The following is a 20848-nucleotide window of genomic DNA, read 5'->3' as shown; positions in this document are numbered from 1 at the left end:
TCAGAAATCATTTGTTCTTTTGATCACATTTCTTATTAAATTCCAAAATAATCTTTGCCTATTGTGTCATTTATCATTGCTATGTGTCAATTGAGGCAGGGGCTGAGGAATACTTTTTTGTTTGGGGGGAGTCCCAAGCATTACCCAGACCTTGCCCAAGCTCTACCCTAAACTCCCACCCCTATAATAATAGTACTAAATGTAATGCCATTTCTTCTATTCATTTTTCATGTATATGCAATATAATCTTATTAACTGTATATAATAGTAACAACAACATTAAACCATACAAAGCACACTGTATGCAGATAAACTTTTAATTATCATTTATATTCTGCTTTTTTCAGCTACGGGATGCATAGTGCAGCTTAGAGAGAACACAGCTTCCCTTGTCCAAGCACCACTTGGAAAGGGAGGTGTATGGGACATAGCAGAGAAGGACTCCTTCACTACCAGTACCAGTACCTGTTACTGTTAGTATTATGCACACTGTAATAAACTTCAAGGAATTATGTACCAAGAAAATCAAAACAATGCAACGTATTAAAACAGAAAAATATTTGCAGTGTTTTGAAGATACTTTAACACGTGGATCTCAGTCAGCCTTAGCTCTCCAGTCCAGCATCTAAGGAAATAATTATTTATATCTGAGAAAATACCTTTTTACTGAAAGGGTCGTAGATGCAGGGCCGGATTAAAGGGTAGGCCAAGTAGGCATGAGCCTAGGGGCTGAAATGGTCAGGGGGCGGGCCCTACGCTGGAACCACCCTCCCTATTCTGCCGCTGCTGCTTTTCTTAACCAGCAGCAGCGGCAGCAAACATTTAAATCAAGTGTCCAACCCGCGGCCCAGCTTGTGCTCCCGCAAACACGGCCTTCTCCCTTCCTTTCTTCTGTGCCTCCCTCCAGCGCGTGCTTCATTTCTGTCCAGCTCCCAGCCACCCTCTTTCCCAGTAGAAGGCTGAGATAAGTTGATTAGTTGAAATGTGAGCATAGGGCAACAATTTAAGTATATTTAATGGTTGAATATTCTTTCATTATCTTGAATCTTAATGTGCATGTTTCAAACTTTTTTTTTTTTAATCTCAAGAAGATGAAAATTATAGTTTTGTGTGAAATGTTTTCTAACTAGTGATGTACAAGATTTAGAGAAGCTCACATTTTTCTGTCAGTGAATTTGTATTTAAATGAAATCCCTCAGCTGATGGCCTACTTGATATACATGTAAATTAGAAGCTCTCATACATAAGAACGAGAATATTCCCTATTTCTTAAGGAAATGACTTGAAAAAGAATATCTTATGAATGCAAGTATACTTCACTGCTTATTATCTTGAGATGTTCTTGGTGCTATTTGGGATTAGCATACAAGTTACTTTTGTAACTGGAACAACTGTGACCTGGCTTGACCACCCCCTCCCTATAGACCAGTGGTCTCAAACTCGCAGCCAGGGGCCACATGCATCCACGAGGTACTATTTTGAGGCCCTCGGTATGTTTATCGTAATCACAAAAGTAAAATGGCGTTACTCGAGAGGGTTCAGAGGAGACCAACACGTCTGATAAAAGGTATGGAAAACCTTTCATATGCTGAGAAACTGGGACTCTTTTCCCTGGAGAAGAGGAGACTTAGAGGGGATATGATAGAGACTTTACAAGATCATGAAAGGCGTAGAGAGGGACAGATTCTTCAAACTTTCGAAAAATAAAAGAACAAGATAGCATTCGGAAAAGTTGAAAGGGGACAAATTCAAAACAAATGCTAGGAAGTTCTTCTTTACCCAATGTGTGGTGGACACCTGGAATGCACTTCCAGAGGGCGTAATAGGGCAGAATACGGTACTGGGGTTCAAGAAAGGATTGGACAATTTCCTGCTGGAAAAGGGGATAGAAGGGTATAGATAGAGGATTACTGCACAGATTCTGGACCTGTTGGGCCGCCGCGTGAGCGGACTGCTGGGCATGATTGGCCTCAATTCTGACCCAGTGGAGGCATCTTATGTTATGTTAAAAGTTTCTTGATCATATGTCTCTTTAGCTATAAATTACAATATTATTAAGACTTGGCCAAAAGGAAAGATTTATAAACTATAAAGAATTTTACCTCATGCAAGATTGCCATTTCTTTAATAAGACAGTAACTATTTTTTCTTGAAAAGAGGAGACTGAGAGGGGACATGATCGAAGCATTCAAGATAATGAAGGGAATAGACTTAGTAGATAAAGACAGATTGTTCACCCTCTCCAAGGTAGAGAGAACGAGAGGGCACTCTCTAAAGTTAAAAGGGGATAGATTCCGTACAAATGTAAGGAAGTTCTTCTTCACCCAGAGAATGGTAAAATACTGGAACCCTCTTCCGGAGGCTGTTATAGGGGAAAACACCCTCCAGGAATTGAAGACAAAGTTAGACAAGTTCCTGCTGAACCAGAACGTACGCAGGTAAGGCTAGTCTCAGGGCACTGGTCTTTGACCTAAGGGCCACTGCGTGAGCAGACTGCTGGACATGATGGACCACTGGTCTGACCCAGCAGCGGCAATTCTTATGTTCTGAGGCCCCCCAAGTACCTACAAATCCAAAATGTGGCCCTACAAAGAGTTTGAGTTCGAGACCACTGCTATAGACCCATGTTCAGTAATAATCATACTACAAACTTGTTTTTGAGTGGAATTATAAACAGAAGGCCACTGCTTTATTGAGACGTTCTGACAACACATCTAGCCTGCTTACTAAGCCAGTCAGTAACTTGTCAGTTGGCCTGCTTTGACCAAGCAAATTTATCATTCTCTTTGGCAAGGGCTTACTGGGTGACCTTTCCATTCAAGTTAAACCATAAGCTCTCTAGGTCCCTGCATTACTTTGTTGGCACTCATTGGCCTGATAACACACCTGAATCCATCAGCCCAGAAGTCAGATGTCCCCCAGCCCTATTAATGAAAATTAATTACACTCACCAGACTCCTCCCCTGTATGATTAGATGCCTACTACGTAACTTGTGCTAGTAGTGTCCCCCTCCCCATTACCACTTCCTACCAGAGTGGTAGTATATCAGATGTGTAGCAATTATGGTTGATTATAGTGCTGCTGTTAGAATTTTTTCTTACATTGCTCAATAAAAATCCTGATCCATGATGGACAAGTGAATGGCAACATAATAATACTCATCCAGCCATTTGAGTAGAATAACCTTTATGCCAAGGAGGACTGCACGCTTTATGAAGGCAGAATAACCTGATGGAATGGGAGGATTTCAGAGAAAAGGTATCAAACAAAATTTGAGATTCATGTTTAACTCCACAATTCCAAAGAGAAGAGATGGCTCGAAGCAATGAGTTCCAAAAATGTTGTACCGAGGGGAAAGCCAAAACATATGTCCCAAGGTAGCATCCAGGGATCCACACTTAGGACAGTGAGCAGTGGAGGCAGTGCCTGATATGTGTGTTTTCCAGAGTGAGATATGCAGGTGGAGTGCAAACTTATATTGTAACTCCCAACAAGCAACATTATCAGTTACCTTTTGCATAGTAAGAACAAAGGCCTTAAAAGTAGTTTCAGAAAGTGGCATGTTTAGGTCCACCTGCCAAGCATTCATGTACCTAGGATAAATAAGTTCAGGAAATGTATCTTGCAAAGCTCTATGATGGTAAAAAAAAAGGGCATTTTTTTGTGCACCTAAGGTGTAAAGTGCAGGCAATTTTTCTTGAACATCTTCTGTCAAATCTGTCTAAAGCAGGCTGGCAATATAATGTTTAATTTGTAAGTAGGAGAAGGTGTGAAGGCCAGAAAGGGATTATTGACGTAACTCTGCAAAGGGCTTCACCTTACCCTCTTTGATTAAGACATGAAATAAATATTGTATGCTTTTCTCCAGCATTTCTCCCAATGGAGAAATGCTGGAGAAGAGATGCCATCTGGAAACTGAGGGTTGTTCCCGATAGCCAAATAGGGAGAGGTGTTACCTGAGAAGTGATGACATCTGGAATCTCCAAGTAGCAATAGCAGAAGAAATTATGAGAGTTTTAAATGGCTTCCAGGGGCCAAAGTCCCAAAGTGTGCAGATAACAGCTGAAATGAACAGGTCCCATAAGAGACATCTCCAAGTGGGTAGAAGAAAAGTCCTCTATAGATCGATACCAGTCACTAATATGTCTCATGCTACACGCCACTGTGAGGTAGCAGATATTTAAAAGGCCCAGGCCCCCATGGGCTGCTGGCTTAGAGACAACGGAATAAGAAATCCTCACCCTCTTTCCCAGCCACAAGTAAGATTGCAAGGCCTTATGTAGCTTCCATTCATCACACCTTGTTTTACTGTGTGCTTTGTCTGTCCAAGATATAGTAATAAACAAGGACAATATATAGCATAAATTACTTGATTTGTGGAACAGTCTATATATGCCTTCAGATAAAACAATTGACCCATTGCTGGGTTTACTATTCTATCCACTTCAAGAGTATATGGGCAATAATTACACCTCCCTCATTTATGATGTCCCTTATGGAGAAGCTCCTGGTGTCAAAATGTTGCACCAACAATGTTACTTGTTTGTTGCTAGTCTACAGCTCCGTATTCAAAAGGCAACCACAATCAGGAAGAGCTGAAGAGAACAGAACCATTTCCTATTTACCATAGAAATGAATTGTAATGGAAAATCTTATGCATACAGGTATACTTCACTGTCTATTGTCTTGGGATTTCCTCTGTGCACTCCTAGGTTAGAAACAAGTTACTTTTGTACTTGTAATGTAATTTTTTTTCTTGTGTGAAACCCACAACATGATTTTCCTTGCCATTTGGTTTATAAACATGTAGTTGTTTCTCATTTGGAAAAACCTCATCCTGTTACGAGTGCTTGTTTATATTCACAGTGCACTTCTTAGTCAGGTTCAAGATGCTGGTTAACCTCTGAGATGTATTACTTGCCTGGTGCTTAAGAGAGATAGATGGCACAAAGAAGTGCATATTAGAGCCTCTCAAAACATGGGCTCATCAATCTTCAAGTAGCCTGGCTTCATGCAGTGCCCCGTCATCTAGATTGCACAAAGTGTTTCTACAGCCCAGAGAAGAGCTGGATGCTTCAGCCTCTTATTTTCTCACAGACTCTCAGAGGAAACGTTAATTGAGCATCACAGACTGCCACTGCCCTACTTTAATATCTACTCAATAATTTAATATTTTTTGTCTCTCCATGCTGAACTTGTAACCCCTAGGTTATCATTTTGCTGATCGATACCAAAAGCCTATGAAAGCAAAATGTACGTTTAAGAACCATTCTCTTCCCCACTTAGATACTTTCAGGGACTCTTATGGGTAATTAAAAGTGTACATTTTTATAAAATGTGAGTTGCAGCTTGTTCAGAAAGCATGCCAGGATTTAGAATTATTAAGCTACTATTTTATAGTAAAAAATTTATCTTACCGAAACAAAATCAATATAGACGTTAGTAATCTTACAACTACTGTACCTTTTGTACTTCATTGGAACTTTTAAAGTCTCTGAAACTCTTGCCAAGAAAGCTGTTAGGGAAGCATTTCAAATATTTAATATTGGTTCCCAAGCAGTTGCTGTAGTATACTGGGTTCCTTTTCAGAGAATGTCCTTGGGTCTGAAGCAAAATGCCCTTGTAAGCAGAATGAGCCTTCATGCTGTCATTACTGCAGTCTGTATGCAGGACACAGAGCACATTACTAGTAAATCATTCTTCTTGTAACTCAAACTTTCACACAGATCATTAACCTATAGTTTAAGTTTCAATATTTTGATTTAATTCTTTGACAGCTGCTCAGAGGGACATCACCTATACATTGTGACCTTTCAAAACTAATGTGTAAAGGTAATAGTCTCTTACATATGGTATTTAATTCTGTAGGATTGTTTGTTTAGCCAGAATGGGTTGGGGGGAGAGGAGGTATACTGACCGTGTTGTGTGTACAACACATGCACGACAGCTGTGCACAGCAGCCCCTACTTTCCTGCTTATTTTTTAATGGGTGTTGCATTCTGTATGTGTTGTGTACCTCACACAACACAGATTCAAGAGCTACTGGCAGCTCCAGAGCTGCAGGAAAATTATGATCCTAAAAAAGGGGGGTGGGGGTGGCGTTCCCTTTAGTGCATCATTTAAGAACATAAGAATAGCCTTACTGGGTCAGACCAATGGTCCATCGAGCCCAGTAGCCCATATTCACGGTGGCCAATCCAAGTCCCTAGTACTTGGCCAAAACCCAAGGTGTAGCAATATTCCATGCTAACGACCCAGGGCAAGCAGTGGCTTCCCCCATGTCTTTCTCAATAACAGACTATGGACTTTTCCTCCAGGAGATTGTCCAAACCTTTCTTAAAAGAAAATACTAATAAGCTCCTTGTGATGCATTTGCATAATGTTCTCGGTGGCTGCTATAAGAATCGGTAGCAGCCCCTGAGAACCCTTTTGAACACTGGCAGGAAAGCATTCCATGGTTGTAAGACTGCTTTAATGAGTCTTACTGCCATGGAAAGCTTTTGAGAATGGTGGCCTCAAGTCAGTTCACATGCTTATTGCAACTCAGGGAACATGGAAGAAGAAAAGGCTCAAAGTCATCTTGGTGACTCTATTATTAAGCTTTTATTCCCCATACACACAGAATGGGGGAAGGGTAGGATTAATTAATCAAGTCAAAATTATTCTGGATCAGGTGTGGGCAACCATGGTCTTCAAGCGCCACAACCTAGCCAGGCTTTCAAGATTTCTGCAATGCGTATGCATGAAATTGATTTGCATGTATTGCTTCCATTGTGTGCAAATAGATCTCATGTATTTTCATTGTGAAAATCTTGAAAACAACTGGGTTGTGGCTTTCAGAATGTGGTTGCCCATCTCTGTTCTAGATAGTACTATTAAGGATTGCCCAGGGTTATTATATGTAATTTGAATTTCCTTTTTATTTGCATTAAGAATATTGCCATTGCATATATGAGCATGCCTTTAGTTGATAAAACATGGCATGTAAGCTCTATTATGTTCAATTTTTATTTTTTTTGGGGGGAGGCATAAAAGTGACATGTAGCTAAGATTAAAGTTGATAAAGCAGGACAGAAGTTACATTTTTGTCAGCATATTCTGCAAAACACACATGTGCTTAATGCTGAGTGTTTGGCTGTCTGTCTGTCCACTTAATCATATATATGCTTGGTGAAGTATGTACAGCCTTGGGATGATACATCATCTGTGTTATTTGATGAAAAAGCTATGGTGCAGTGGAAGATACAATATGGATTTTGGTACTAGTGCTGCTCAGCCTTTTGCACCTAATGAGGAAGCAGTGTTGAGATGAAACATTTTGCTTTACACTTATACGGTTTTTAAACTTGTTAAGGTTTCCTTTTTCATCTGTGCAGAAATAGGCAGGTATGTGAGAATTATTGTATAATATGTATAGAGGTGTGACATGAACCATTTGTGCAGGTTCACTCCCCTACTTGTAACAATTGACTTTTTTTTCAGCGATATTCCATTTATCATATAATAGCTTAGAAATATTTACAATGAGGTAGCTGCTATTTCTAATAGTGTATCTTTGTGACAAAGTTGTAATCCTAAGGAGTTTCTTGCTACCCAGAGAAGGCTTCATGAGTTTAAAAGGTGCATTGTGGATAAAGTGGTGTGGTTACCACTTTTCAGGTTAATAAATAGAAGTAATATAAAATTATTGTAAGATAAAACATTTTATTGACTTAACATGGGCTTTTACCAGGCGGTAGCTACAAATTTAGTGTATCACAAGAAGAGCGCTTTTAAATACTACTAAGCTCATTGTGATGCATTTGCTTAGGGTTCTTCACTGGTCTTTTAGAAGGGGCTGCTGTAGAGTGCTCTGCCTCCCTGTCTCTCAGGCTTCACCGTCATCCTAGGAGAGGACTCTAGTTTTTTCTCCACTATAAGTTAGCCTGTATGATTCACAAGTCCACAGGTAAGAGTGTATTAAGTAGTTATACTTCACTATTGAAATTGCAGAGGATTGCAAAGTAGCCAAAGAGGAATACATTTTCTGCAGATAGGTTTCAACATCTGGTAATTTCTTACCCTGTTTAAGAAATTTAGCTGATTCCTTTTGTGAAAATTTCCATAATGAGGGTATTGTTCCCAGAAGAGAATGTTCTGTCCTTGTGATTACTTGCCAGATATCCTTTAAGGAAACAGAGCTACCTTGATCAAATGTTCATTTCTGGCCGAAATCAGAAGGAATCTGGATGGCCTCTGGAATAGGTGCCCTATTGAGATTCTCCACCATTCCTGAATGTCCACAAAGTCCTCCTTGAACAAATGAACTAAGGGAATCTGCATTATCTTCTAGAGGTGTACTAGTTCCCAATGAAGTCACAGCAGACGGAGGAGGCAGAGTGTTCTTCAAAGAACAAAGAGAGGCAGCAGTAGGGGAGAGGGTGCTCATAGTTCCCGCTGGTCCCCGGTTCAGGAACTACTCTTAAATGTTGATTCATAGGACCATGTACAGATGACATGTCAATTTTACTTGCACTCATACTCTACCCTTTTCTTTTCTTCCCCCTAATACTGAAGATAGATTCCTACTACTGCTCCTCTGGGCTCTAAAGGGGTTTGGCCTGTTCCTTTGGTCATGCCCTTCGGGCACACCCCCACAGGCTCTTGTCCATGGACCATGTTTTTCACAGCAATGCCCACCCAATTGTTGAACAGCGAATGCTCAAATGGTAGCTCCCAACGTTTCTACTTTTCAAACTTTGAAACTGATAGATTTAACCCTATCAAACTATGGGCTCCTTTTGCTAAGCCGGCGTTAGGGCTTTAACGCACGGAATAGCATGCGCTACATTGCTGCATGTGCTAGACCTTAAAGCTAGCATTGAGCTGGCGTTAGTTCTAGAAGCACAGCGCACGGTAATTTCCTGCGTGCGCTAAAAACGCTAGCGCACCTTAGTTAAAGGAGCCCTATGTATCAAAGTCAGACTTTGGGTTGATATCGGACTTTTCAAAGCTGATGAATTGTACAGGTGGAGAGGGAGTATAATTGGTTCTATTCAGAAAGGAAAGTGATGGGAGGGCAGGATTCTGTTGATGCTATAAAGAATGTCACATCTTCTAATTGTATTGTTCTTAAGTTTGTTTCATTATATTTGGTGTTGTAATTTTAAAAGAAAGCAAGAAAATGTGACAATAAAGCACTTGTGATGGCATTTACTAATATTTATTTGAAACATTTCGAATCTGCCTGTCATAAAATCTGTGCAGCGTACATTATAAATATAGATAATGAAATCAAACAACAAGCAATGAAAATCAATACTAATGTTCCCAAAACTTGGTGGATGCCTTAAAAACTAATTCAAAAAATGGCTTTACCTCTGCAATGCCTTGGACACTTTTGAGTAAGTAAAAATGAAAAACTCATAATACTTTTTTTTTTATATATATATTTCCACTCAGGATGAAGATGAAACAGTGAAAGAGAACAGCAGAATTGAACCAGTTGGTCATGCTGATACTGGTTTGGAGAATACCCAAAGCTTTTCTTTAGAGTAAGTTAGTCTTTGTGATTAAACAAGTTTTAACAGCATATACAGGGACACAATATTTAAAAAACCCAATGTGCTTTCATTGTGGTTTGTTGCAAAGCAATATATTTTATTGCTGGACTTCTATTTTATATTTGATGGTAGTTTTTCTTGTCCTCCAAATTGTTTATTATGATTTGAGAGCAATGTAATGAAGAACTAATTGGCTCATCCCTGTAAATGAGTTTAATGTTGCATTTACAGGATATCATAGTGCCGTTAGTGTAATATCACATTTTGTTAATGTGGCATGAAGTGCTAACTCCCTGTTTGAACTATAACATCATACTGAATGAATCATTTTGTTTTCATCTGTACATCTGTCCTGTATGTATAGAATTACTACAGATAGAGTCAATTACTTCTATGAGCTGTTCTAGTAGTTTTTAAGTTAGCCTATAGGAGAATTCAGGGATGAACAGGAAACTGCAAATTTACTTAAACTTTTCTTAGACCATTAGATGTTCTTCTTTTCTCTTGCCCACTCAAAAATGTCACTATTGTCTCTATTTCTGTTTTAACTCTAGGAATATTGAAGATATAAGCTATTTCTCCATGCATTCTGCTAAAGTTATATTACTTAATGCCAGCATCTAATGTAGTGGTTATGGATGTTATCAGTATTATGTCATTGTACCTCCGCTGTAATAACTAAAGTGGTGGATATGTCCCATATGAAGAAATGAATGAGTCTTTCATATGGCTGGTTTTATGATGTAGAGTGGTGGAATTAGAATCATACAGTAGAATTGTTCATTTTCATCCACAGCAGAGGCCAGGCTCTACTAATGAGAGAAATAAATTAACATTTTTTTGTAGTTTATAATAACTGAGTTTAACGTACTGTCATGCATTTAAAAAGAAGAGTCCAAAATTGTACTAAACACATTCTACAAAGATCATTCATTTGTCTAAGAATAGCTGTAACTTCCAATTCTTAAACCAATTATGCATAATTTTATGTTAGTTAAAATGGATAAGCTCTGAAACAGTTTACTGTGGGATTTTACTTGAATGATATTTAATAGAAGATTGTAGATCATGGCAAGAAGATATCAGAAAATATTTTTTTTTAAAAATTTAAAGGCAGTGTCTCTGATATGTAAAATATGTACATCTATTATATTCCCAGTGAGTCCAAAAGCACTTTTTAAAAATGTTATTTACAGTGTAGTCTTTAAATGAAATCATACAAACGTGTGTGACATAAAGCTGCAGTAGAAAGTTGCATTAGTGTACAATACCTTTACATGGCTTTTTTTGTGCATTAAGATCATTTTATACTGCAGCAGTAAAATGGCTGATACTCTGTTTTGGTTTTCAATTACTAGCCATGTGCTAATAATGCCGTTAGTGAATGGCCTTTAAAAACAATTCAAAGATCAAACCCAAGACTCCTGTCTTTCTCCAAATATGAATAGGCCCTGGATAAAATAGCGAGCTATGAAAATATTTTGTGATATGAGAGAACTTCAGTAACTTAGGCAGAATATACTGCCCAAAAGCACTGGTTACATCACAAGTGTTCTTTTATATTAATATTATACCAAAATGTACTAATCCATAAATACCTCAAATGTGTCCTATATCTCTCTGTCCATCCTTGATAATTCCTATAGGGAATTTTTTGACATTAGTAACAATTGCCGTATTTCCTTTGCAATCATTTATAAAAGGCATCTACCGAGTTAGGTGCCTAACAAGTGTCATTAAAAAGCGATTAAAAAAATGATTAAAAATTTAAAAAATTAATTAACTGGTAGCCACATAACTCGGTAGGCACCTACTACCTTACGGTAGATGTCTACACCAAGGTGTCTATTGATGCTTATCTGGAAAGTAGACATGGTTATGGGCGTTTGGATGTGGCTTGAGTTAGGCACTGGTAGGTAGGTGTTCGTCAGGTGCTGGTATATTAGGCTAAGAAAACCCTGGCTTAATATACCAGTGGCCAAGTTGATTTAGGCGTCACTAGGTCTAATTCTACAAAGGGCACCTAACTTTGACATGCGGTAGGTGCTGCTTTGCTAGGCGCCTTCCAAGTTAGGCGCCATTTGTAGAATCTGGTCCCAAGGATTTGGGTGGTAATCTGAATATTCAAAGTGATTTAACCAGCCACAAATAAATCAGCATGCCTTAATGTAGATGTGCTTACTGATTAGCACAGACACATCCACTCTCTGCCCCCAGTCACAGCATCCACTAAAAAATAAAAACCGTTTCAGCTCGTGGGTAACGCGTGCCAGTTTGGAGCTTATGACAGTGCCTGAGTGTGTCCTGCACTAAGCATATATTAGCGCTTACCTCAAGTTAATATAAAGACCCCATAGTTTTTTGTTAGCTGTATATTTTATCATTCATTTGCAAGGAGGGATATTCTCATTGGGTCTAGTATTTAAGGGATTTATGCTGAGTGCCTAAATTTATATTCAGAATTTCACAAAATAACTAAGGGCTCCTTTTACTAAGGTGCGCTAGCGTTTTTAGCGCACGCACCGGATTAGCGCGTGCTATAGCGTGTGCTAGCTGAAAAATTACCGCCTGCTTAAAAGGAGGCGGTAGCAGCTAGCACGGGCTAAAACCGCTAGTGCACCTTTGTAAAAGGAGTCCTAAATTTAGGAGCATAAACAGTGGGTGGCAGCAGGGTAGATTTAGGGCTGAGAAAAGAAGTTTGGAGTGTTTTTGAGCACTAGGTTCATTAATTAAGCCATAAATCTAGATAAGGCCTAAATTTATAAGAATAGCTTGATGAATTTTCAGTTGAAAATTTAGGCATCTAAGAGGGGATTCATCAAAGGGGGCTAAGCGCATTAGTGCACGCAACCATGATATTACACGCTAACCGCCAAAGACACCCATTACTTTTGATGGGCATCTTTATTGGTTAGAGCATGCTAACACTCTTTGAAAAATTCCCCCCTTATCTGTCTGAAAACAAATGTCACAGATTTAGGAGGCCAAGATAAGGAACATAAATTTAGAAGCTCAACTTTTTTTAAAATCAGGCCCATTGAAGTGGAGGAATATCACCAGGGAAGCTGGGTTTAAAATTGTTTTGCAGCTCCTTGTGATCTTGACCTATCTTGCATAATTATTTTCAACATCTGATTGGCTGGAAATTTTTTTTTAAATCGGCTGTGTCTTACTGTTATCTTGAACTGTTTGAAAGGTAGGACACAGAGTTTTCCTGTTGTAGAGAAGTAAGCAGTGGAATATTTGATGGAACTCTAGTAGGACTGGAAAGGGGAGTGAATGAGATGATCAGATTTTCAAATGAGACAAATCAGTTCAAATTTGTTAAAACACAAGAAGAGTCTGAGAAACTGCAGAAGGACCTTGCATCCTGCCAGGCTGGGGTAACTGAGAATCTAAATGGAAGATGAAATTTAATATGGCCAAGTACAAAGTAATATACAGTATGTAGGGAGAAATGATTTCTTAACTATAGGTGCACAAAATCTAGACTTTGCAAACTGGGGGTTGTAACTTTTAGTACACAGTAGCAGGAGTCGAGCTTCAGAACTGTATATTGGCTGAGTTTTGGTTAATTTGTGTGCACTGTGTTGCTGTGTTCATTAGTGTCTTTTTATGGTATTATTGCATTCTTTCTATTATTTATGTTTTATGATTTTATTTTTTTCATTTTTATTTCTTACAGTAGGTATGTTATTTTTATTATAAAGTACATTGCCTGGAGCATAAAGTTGAACAGGATAAACCTAAATCTAAATTTTAGGGATATGCACAGGAGAAAATATTCATTTTTGGATGTAAAATTTTCCCTCTATTTTCAAGCATTTCTTTTCAGTTCAGTTCAGATACCTCACTAGAGACATGACTTTTTAACGCATGCAGATCAGTTGTACGCTCATTAATTTGTAGCTTAGTGCATTTTAATCAATGTGTATGTACAGTATATTTAAATATTTGAAGGAAGAATAACAAATTCATATCTCTACCCATACTTTGAGTTTGTGTGCAGTTTTGATATACAGTCGGCTCCAACTAAGTGCATGTCGGTTAAGCGCACACTTCGGTTATCCACACCCTACCACCACAGGCCCGTTTTTTTTGTTTTTTGTACATTAATGTCAATGGACATAAACTGGATATTTGCAATTCAGATAAGCACACAATCCGCTTATGTGCACTGATGTCATAGGTCCAACCTCTATTCTTTCACATTACGTTCACTCCGGTTGAATGCAATCTCATTCTGACTGGGAATGACTAGGCTTCACACAGCAGCTTAAGCGCTGGGACAGCTGGGAAAGTGAGTTCTCCGCTACCACTCAAACTGTAGGGCATAGCTTTCCTGTACTTTAGGCTCCAGCAGCCCTTAAGCCATATTTAAACTGAGCCGGCTTAACTGCAGATTCCCCCTCCCCCTCTATTAAGTGCACACTCAGTTTAAGCACACATGGTGACCCAGTCCGAAGCGAAGTTGACTATAGTGGAAGTAGTAAAGATACACAAAAGGGCAATACAAATTATAGAAAGGCTGAACAGGTTTAGGCTCTTGGTTTTGGAGGTGTATAAAATGATCATTGGAGTGAAACAGGTAAACAAGGAATAGTTATTTACCTTTTCAAAACTGAACTAAATCTACGGGATACTCTATGGCATTAACATGAGAAGAGATTTAAAACAAACTGAATAAAGTAGTAGTTCTACTCCGTTCACAATTGAGCACCACTTATATTGAGACAGAATATGAACCAGCTATTTAACACAGCTGAGTTTAAAAGGGGTTTGGACAAGTACTTCCAATGTAAGTTCAAAACCATTATTAGCCAAGTAGCTTGGGAAAGCTACCACTTATCCTTAGGAATAAGTGATAAAACGGGTTTACTCTTTAGGGCATGCCAGGCACAAGTGACCCTGATGGCTGTTGTTTGATTCAGAATGCTATCTAGCGTGAAGGATCTTTGGTCTACCCTAGCATGGTAACGTCTAAGGATTATTTAATAATGGTGCACACTAATACCATTATTCGTATATTATCTATCACTGGACCCACTGAATAAAATGGGCCCTGCAGTAGAGATCAGGTGAATATGGCACCAGTTGACAAAAGGGTGACGGTACCTGATCAGTTTGAGTACTGTTAATGTAGAGTGTACTTGTATAAATTAGTCAATTAAAACAAAAATATTTCTTAGGTAATATATTATAAAAAATAAACTTAAGATTAATGGTCAAAGAGATAATTGGGTTACACATACCTATTCAACATCATATACAAAAGCACAGTACATAATCATAATAACTTTATTTTTATATACCGCAATAGCTTGACAGTTCAGAGCAAAAAGAGACTGCATACAAACAGCGAAATTATATCAAACATTCTGATAAATACATAATCAAGAGTATAAAATTAAACACATTTATCGAATAGATAGGTCTTAACTGATCTTCTAAAGGTTTGATAGGAAAATGCTTTTATACAGTACAATGGTAACAAAAATATTTTAAGAATTGACTTTTTAGACAACTAGATATTTAAGTCAATGTATTTTTATTGAAAATTTTTCAAATATAACAAATATACAAACATATGAACTAAGAATCGAAAGTTATACTCATATAATATATGTCAACATAGGAAAAACAGCAGAGGACCATTAGATATTTAAAGAATAATAATAAATTTATTCTTCTATACCGCCATAGTCAAATGACTTCTAGGTGGTTCACATTGAAAGAAGGCTTGACAATCAGCGAATTACAGAATGCAAGAAGAGAAATGTTACATAAGAAATAGGGGTTACATGAGAAATTACATCAGGTTTGCAAAGGGGAAATATCATAGTGAGTGAAGGTCATCTGTTTAGGCGATGAATTTGTCAAATAGAATGGTTTTAATTAATTTTTGGAATGCGCCTTAGGTCTGCCTGGCTCTATTTATGTAGTTTCCCAGCCAGGATTGCTAAACATAGTAACATAGTAGATGATGGCAGATAAAGACCCAAATGGTCCATCCAGTCTGCCCAACCTGATTCAATTTAAATTTTTTAATTTTTTCTTCTTAGCTATTTCTGGGCAAGAATCCAAAGCTCTACCCAGTACTGTGCTTGGGTTCCTACTGCCAAATCTCCATTAAAACCTACTCAAGCCCATCTACACCCTCCCAGCCATTGAAGCCCTCCCCAGCCCATCCTCCACCAAATGGCCATATACAGATACAGACCATGCAAGTCTGCCCAGTACTGGCCTTAGTTCAATTTTTAATATTATTTTATGATTCTAGATCCTCTGTGTTCATCCCACGCTTCTTTGAACTCAGTCACAGTTTTACTCTCCACCACCTCTCTCGGGAGCGCATTCCAGCCATCCACCACCCTCTCCGTAAAGAAGAATTTCCTAACATTACCTTTGAATCTACCACCTCTCAACCTCAAATTATGTCCTCTGGTTTTACCATTTTCCTTTCTCTGAAAAAGATTTTGTTCTACGTTAATATCCTTCAAGTATTTGAACGTCTGAATCATATCTCCCCTGTCTCTCCTTTCCTCTAGGGTATACATATTCAGGGATTCCATTCTCTCCTCATACGTCTTCTGGCGCAAGCCTCCTATCATTTTTGTCGCCCTCCTCTGGACCGCTTCATCCTTCGCCAGATACGGTCTCTAAAACTGAACACAATACTCCAAGTGGGGCCTTACCAATGACCTGTATAGGGACATCAATACCTTCTTCCTTCTACTGGCTACGCCTCTCTTTATACAGCCCAGCATCATTCTGGCAGCAGCCACTGCCTTCTCACATTGTTTTTTCGCCTTTAGATCTTCGGGCACTATCACCCCAAGGTCCCTCTCCCCGTCCGTGCATATCAGCTTCTCTCCTCCTAGCATATACGGTTCCTTCAGATTATTAATCCCCAAATTCATTACTCTGCATTTTTTTGCATTGAATTTTAGTTACCAGGCATTAGACCATTCCTCTAACTTTTGCAGACCCTTTTTCATATTTTCCACTCCCTCTTCGGTGTCTACTCTGTTGTAAATCTTGGTATCATCTGCAAAAAGGCACACTTTTCCTTCTAACCCTTCAGCAATGTCACTCACAGACATATTGAACAGGATCGGCCCCAGCACTGAGCCCTGAGGGACTCCACTACTCACCTTTCCTTCCTCCAAGCGACTTCCATTAACCACCCTCTGGCGTCTGTCAGACAGCCAGTTTCTAACCCAATTCACCCCTTTGGGATCTAACTTCAGCCCTTCAAGTTTGTTCAACAGCCTCCTATGAGGAACTGTATTAAAGGCTTTGCTGAAATCTAAGTAAATTACATCTAGCATATGTCCTCGATCCAGCTCTCTGGTCACCCAATCAAAAAATTCAATCAGGTTCATTTGGCACGATATACCTTTTGTAAAGCCATGTTACCTCGGATCCTGTAACCCATTAGATTCAAGGAAGTACACTATCCTTTCTTTCAGCAACACTTCCATTATTTTTCCAACAACTGAAGTGAGGCTCACCGGCCTGTAGTTTCCTGCTTCATCCCTGTGATCACTTTTATGAATAGGAACCACATCCGCTCTCCTCCAATCCCCAGGAATCACTCCCGTCTTCAGAGATTTGTTGAACAAGTCTTTAATAGGACTCGCCAGAACCTCTCTGAGCTCCCTTAGTATCCTGGGATGGATCCCGTCTGGTCCCATCGCTTTGTCCACCTTCAGTTTTTCAAGTTGCTCATAAACACTCTCCTCTGTGAACAGCACAGAATCTACTCCATTTTCTCGTATAACTTTGCCAGACAATCTCGGTCCTTCTCCAGGATTTTCTTCTATGAACACAGAACAGAAGTATTTGTTTAGCACATTTGCTTTTTCCTTATCACTCTCCACATATTGATTCCCAGCATCTTTTAGTTTAGCAATTCCATTTTTCATCTTCCTCCTTTCACTAATATATCAGAAAAAATTTTTGTCTCCTTTTTTTTACATTTTTAGCCATTTGTTCTTCCACCTGTGCTTTCACCAGACATATCTCTCTCTTGGCTTCTTTCAGTTTCACCCAGTAGTCCTTTCTGCACTCCTCTTCTTGGGTTTTTTAATATTTAATGAACGCCAACTCTTTCGCCTTTATTTTGTCCACCACTAGTTTGGAAAACCATATCGGCTTCCTTTTTCTCTTGTTTTTATTGATTTTCTTCACATAAAGGTCTGTAGCCATTTTTATCGCTCCTTTCAGCTTAGACCACTGTCTTTCCACTTCTCTTATGTCCTCCCATCCTAACAGCTCTTTCTTCAGGTACTCTCCCATTGTATTAAAATCTGTACGTTTGAAATCTAGGACTTTAAGTAACGTGCGGCCACTCTCCACTTTAGCCGTAATATCAAACCAAACCGTTTGATGATCGCTACTTCCCAGGTGAGCACCCACTCGAACATTAGAGATACTCTCTCCATTTGTGAGGACCAGATCCAATATCGCTTTTTCTCTTGTGGGTTCCGTCACCATTTGTCTGAGCAGAGCCTCTTGAAAGGCATCCACAATCTCCCTACTTCTTTCCGATTCCGCTGATGTAACATTCCAGTCCGCATCCGGCAGGTTGAAATCTCCCAACAGCAGAACCTCCTCTTTCCTTCCAAACTTTTGGATATCCACAATTAGATCCTTATCAATTTGCTGCGATTGAGTCGACGGTCTATAGACTACACCCATGTAAATAGAAGTTCCATCTTCTCTTTTCAGAGCGATCCATATCGCTTCTTCCTTTCCCCTGCTTGCTTGGAGCATGAAGGTTCTGTCCAGAACAAGAAGGATTATATATAGCAGGAAATATATTAGGTAAGCAGTAGTTTTTTTGTTTTTTTTCTCAAAGAAAAAAGAGAGCGCTTATTTCCATATCATTATTTCAAATATTAACTAAACATCCTTTTCTCCAAATAGTCCAGTCTGAACAACCAGGGTTTCATCTATTTGTAGAACTGCATATCTTTCATCATGGTTTATAAAGCAAATTACTCAACAGTTTTCATAGCACATGAAAAGGCTAGACAGTGCGCTCGAAACAAATTTGCATTTTTAATTGAAGGGTCCTTTTACTAAGGCACGCTATAGCCATTTTAACGCATGCTAAATATTAGCGTGCGCTAAATGCTAACGTATCCATAGACTATAATGGACGCATTAGCGTTTAGCGCACACTAAAACGGCTAGCGTGCCTTACTGAAAGGACCCCTGAGCGATGTATTAACAAAACACACATTTGGAAGAATAATACGTGTGCTAAAACATATGCCTGTAATATACCATACCTGAAAATATTTAGGGGATTAGTTATTGAGGAGTCCTTTTAATAAGCTGCAGCAAAAAGTGGCCCTTACATAAGTTTTTCACGCATGCTGAGGCCATTTTAACTGCAGTTGTAAAAATGGATTTCTTATTTTTTGTATTAATGGCCATGTACTAATGTTAAATAGCCAAACACCTTTTCCTACTAAACTAGATATAATGAAATCATGTCTCAATAGATGTTCTTTTAAAAAAATTGGAGAAAAGGATGTCGGTATAATAGGAGCTTCACTAAACTTACAATCTCCAATCAAGCAAACACTATCAGGGGTCCTGAAAAAATCCACAAAGTCACCAGTCTAGAGAGCATTACAATAAATTGTCAAGAAGCAGTTTTATCTTTATTATTTTTATCTTCAAATTGTTATTGTATAACTCTATCAGGAAATCATTATATAGGATATAAATTCCACGTATCTTTTTCAGGAGACAGTATAGCATGGTAACAATTATATCCAGTTCTGCAGTATCGTTCCTTAAATCGATCAAGGAAATCTGTATCCAGGCCAGTTGTTCAAGCTATCACTATCTGCCCAAAACCCAATGCTGGTAAGGAAACCTTGTTTCGCACCTCCAGGCTGCTTCAGGAGATCAAAACTAAAGAGACTCATATTCAAAACAAACTAGCATAAAAGATGGCTCAAAAGTTCACCCTTTACATCAGGGGTGTCAAAGTCCCTCCTCGAGGGCCGCAATCCAGTCAGGTTTTCAGAATTTCCCCAATGAATATGCATGAGATTTATTTGCATGCACTGCTTTCATTGTATGCTAATAGATCTCATGCATATTCATTGGGGAAAACCTGACTGGATTGCGGCCCTCGAAGAGGGACTTTGACACCTCTGCTTTACATCAGACCTGTAACCTAATGGCTCAAAATAGCAGCGATGGTGATAGTCTGGAAAAGTGGCATGGATACCACCCAAGATAAGAACCCTATTATTATAATTCTGTAACAAAATAAATCTATTTCTTTCATTAGCAAAGAAGTTGGAAAGGATAGATAAAGCAGTAGCTGTTATCAGCGATCTGTTTGTCCTGCACGTAGGCTGCTGTGTCTGGCTAACTTGAAGATTCGTTTTCAGACCCAAAGCAGAGTAAGAGATTGACAGCCTCTACCTCAGATAAAACCATTATAAAATGCTAACAGCAAAACTGACTGCCACTATATTTATGTTTCATGTACTGTGATATAAGGGGGTGACAAAAGATCCAACTGAGGAAAATAAATTCACCCGCTGTCCACAAAAGAAGATAAAGCAGCGTTCTTCATGATTCATTTCTGAACACCATTTTGTCAAGTGTTAATGGATTTTTTTTTTTTTTGCCATATCTAACCCTTTTTGAGTTCTTTGCCTATCTTAAGTGTCTGTCTATCACACCTATTAGTGTACAGATAGATATTTATAGAAGTAGCAGAATTAAAAGTTAGGGTGAATGTTGGTAGATTTTTGGGAAGACTGTTTACTGCAGCAGGCATTAACGTCCAAAACCTGATTCCATCTCTAATGATCCTGGCCACGAGCATAATTATTTAAAGTTAACAATGCTGTCATGATTTTGTAAACTTAGCATATTAATCTCTTACCAGCGGCAAAACACTTTCTTATTTGTTCTACTTTAAAAAATATTTAACTCTAAGAAAAAAAATGATCAAATGTATCTAGAACTTACTTAATCACACCCACCATTTAGATCAAACCTAATTATCCTTCAAAACATGTTTGAGTGTTATTGAGGGCTTCTGTTTTAAGGTATTTATTATCTAGTAGTTTAGGAAGTGTTTAATGGTGTTTTTGTGCTACCAGTACTATTACTTGGCACCTTTTCCAGTGCAATGACGACACAAAAACGAGTGAAGGGGTGAGAGAACACTAGGAAGAGTGGTGTTTATTCAGTAAACACCTATTTTAACCCAACCCTCCCTTCACAAAACCGCACAAGAAGGTTTTAGCGCTGGCCGGCACAC

The 20848-nt window shown here is 38.7% G+C and overlaps 1 protein-coding gene and 1 long non-coding RNA gene across 5 annotated transcripts in view; one reads left to right on the top strand and one right to left on the bottom strand.

The window, feature by feature from the left end:
* Window positions 1-5625, bottom strand: part of LOC117354283 — a 46566-nt gene extending 40941 nt beyond the window's left edge. Inside the window, exon 1 of the long non-coding RNA XR_004538168.1 lies at window positions 5465-5625. This is a non-coding gene — a long non-coding RNA (uncharacterized LOC117354283). The remainder of the gene's footprint in view (window positions 1-5464) is intronic.
* PARD3 (par-3 family cell polarity regulator) overlaps window positions 1-20848 on the top strand; it is a 1241096-nt gene that overhangs the window by 578441 nt on the left and 641807 nt on the right. For all 4 annotated transcript variants that reach the window (XM_033931514.1, XM_033931513.1, XM_033931516.1 and 1 more), the window contains exon 6: window positions 9443-9534. In XM_033931514.1, the coding sequence (XP_033787405.1) occupies window positions 9443-9534 (92 nt within the window). The remainder of the gene's footprint in view (window positions 1-9442; window positions 9535-20848) is intronic.

Source organism: Geotrypetes seraphini, chromosome 2 (assembly GCF_902459505.1).
Source record: "Geotrypetes seraphini chromosome 2, aGeoSer1.1, whole genome shotgun sequence".
NCBI lineage: Eukaryota > Metazoa > Chordata > Amphibia > Gymnophiona > Dermophiidae > Geotrypetes > Geotrypetes seraphini.
The sequence above is the reverse complement of the archived record's forward strand: the minus strand, read 5'-3'. Positions and strand labels throughout refer to the sequence as shown.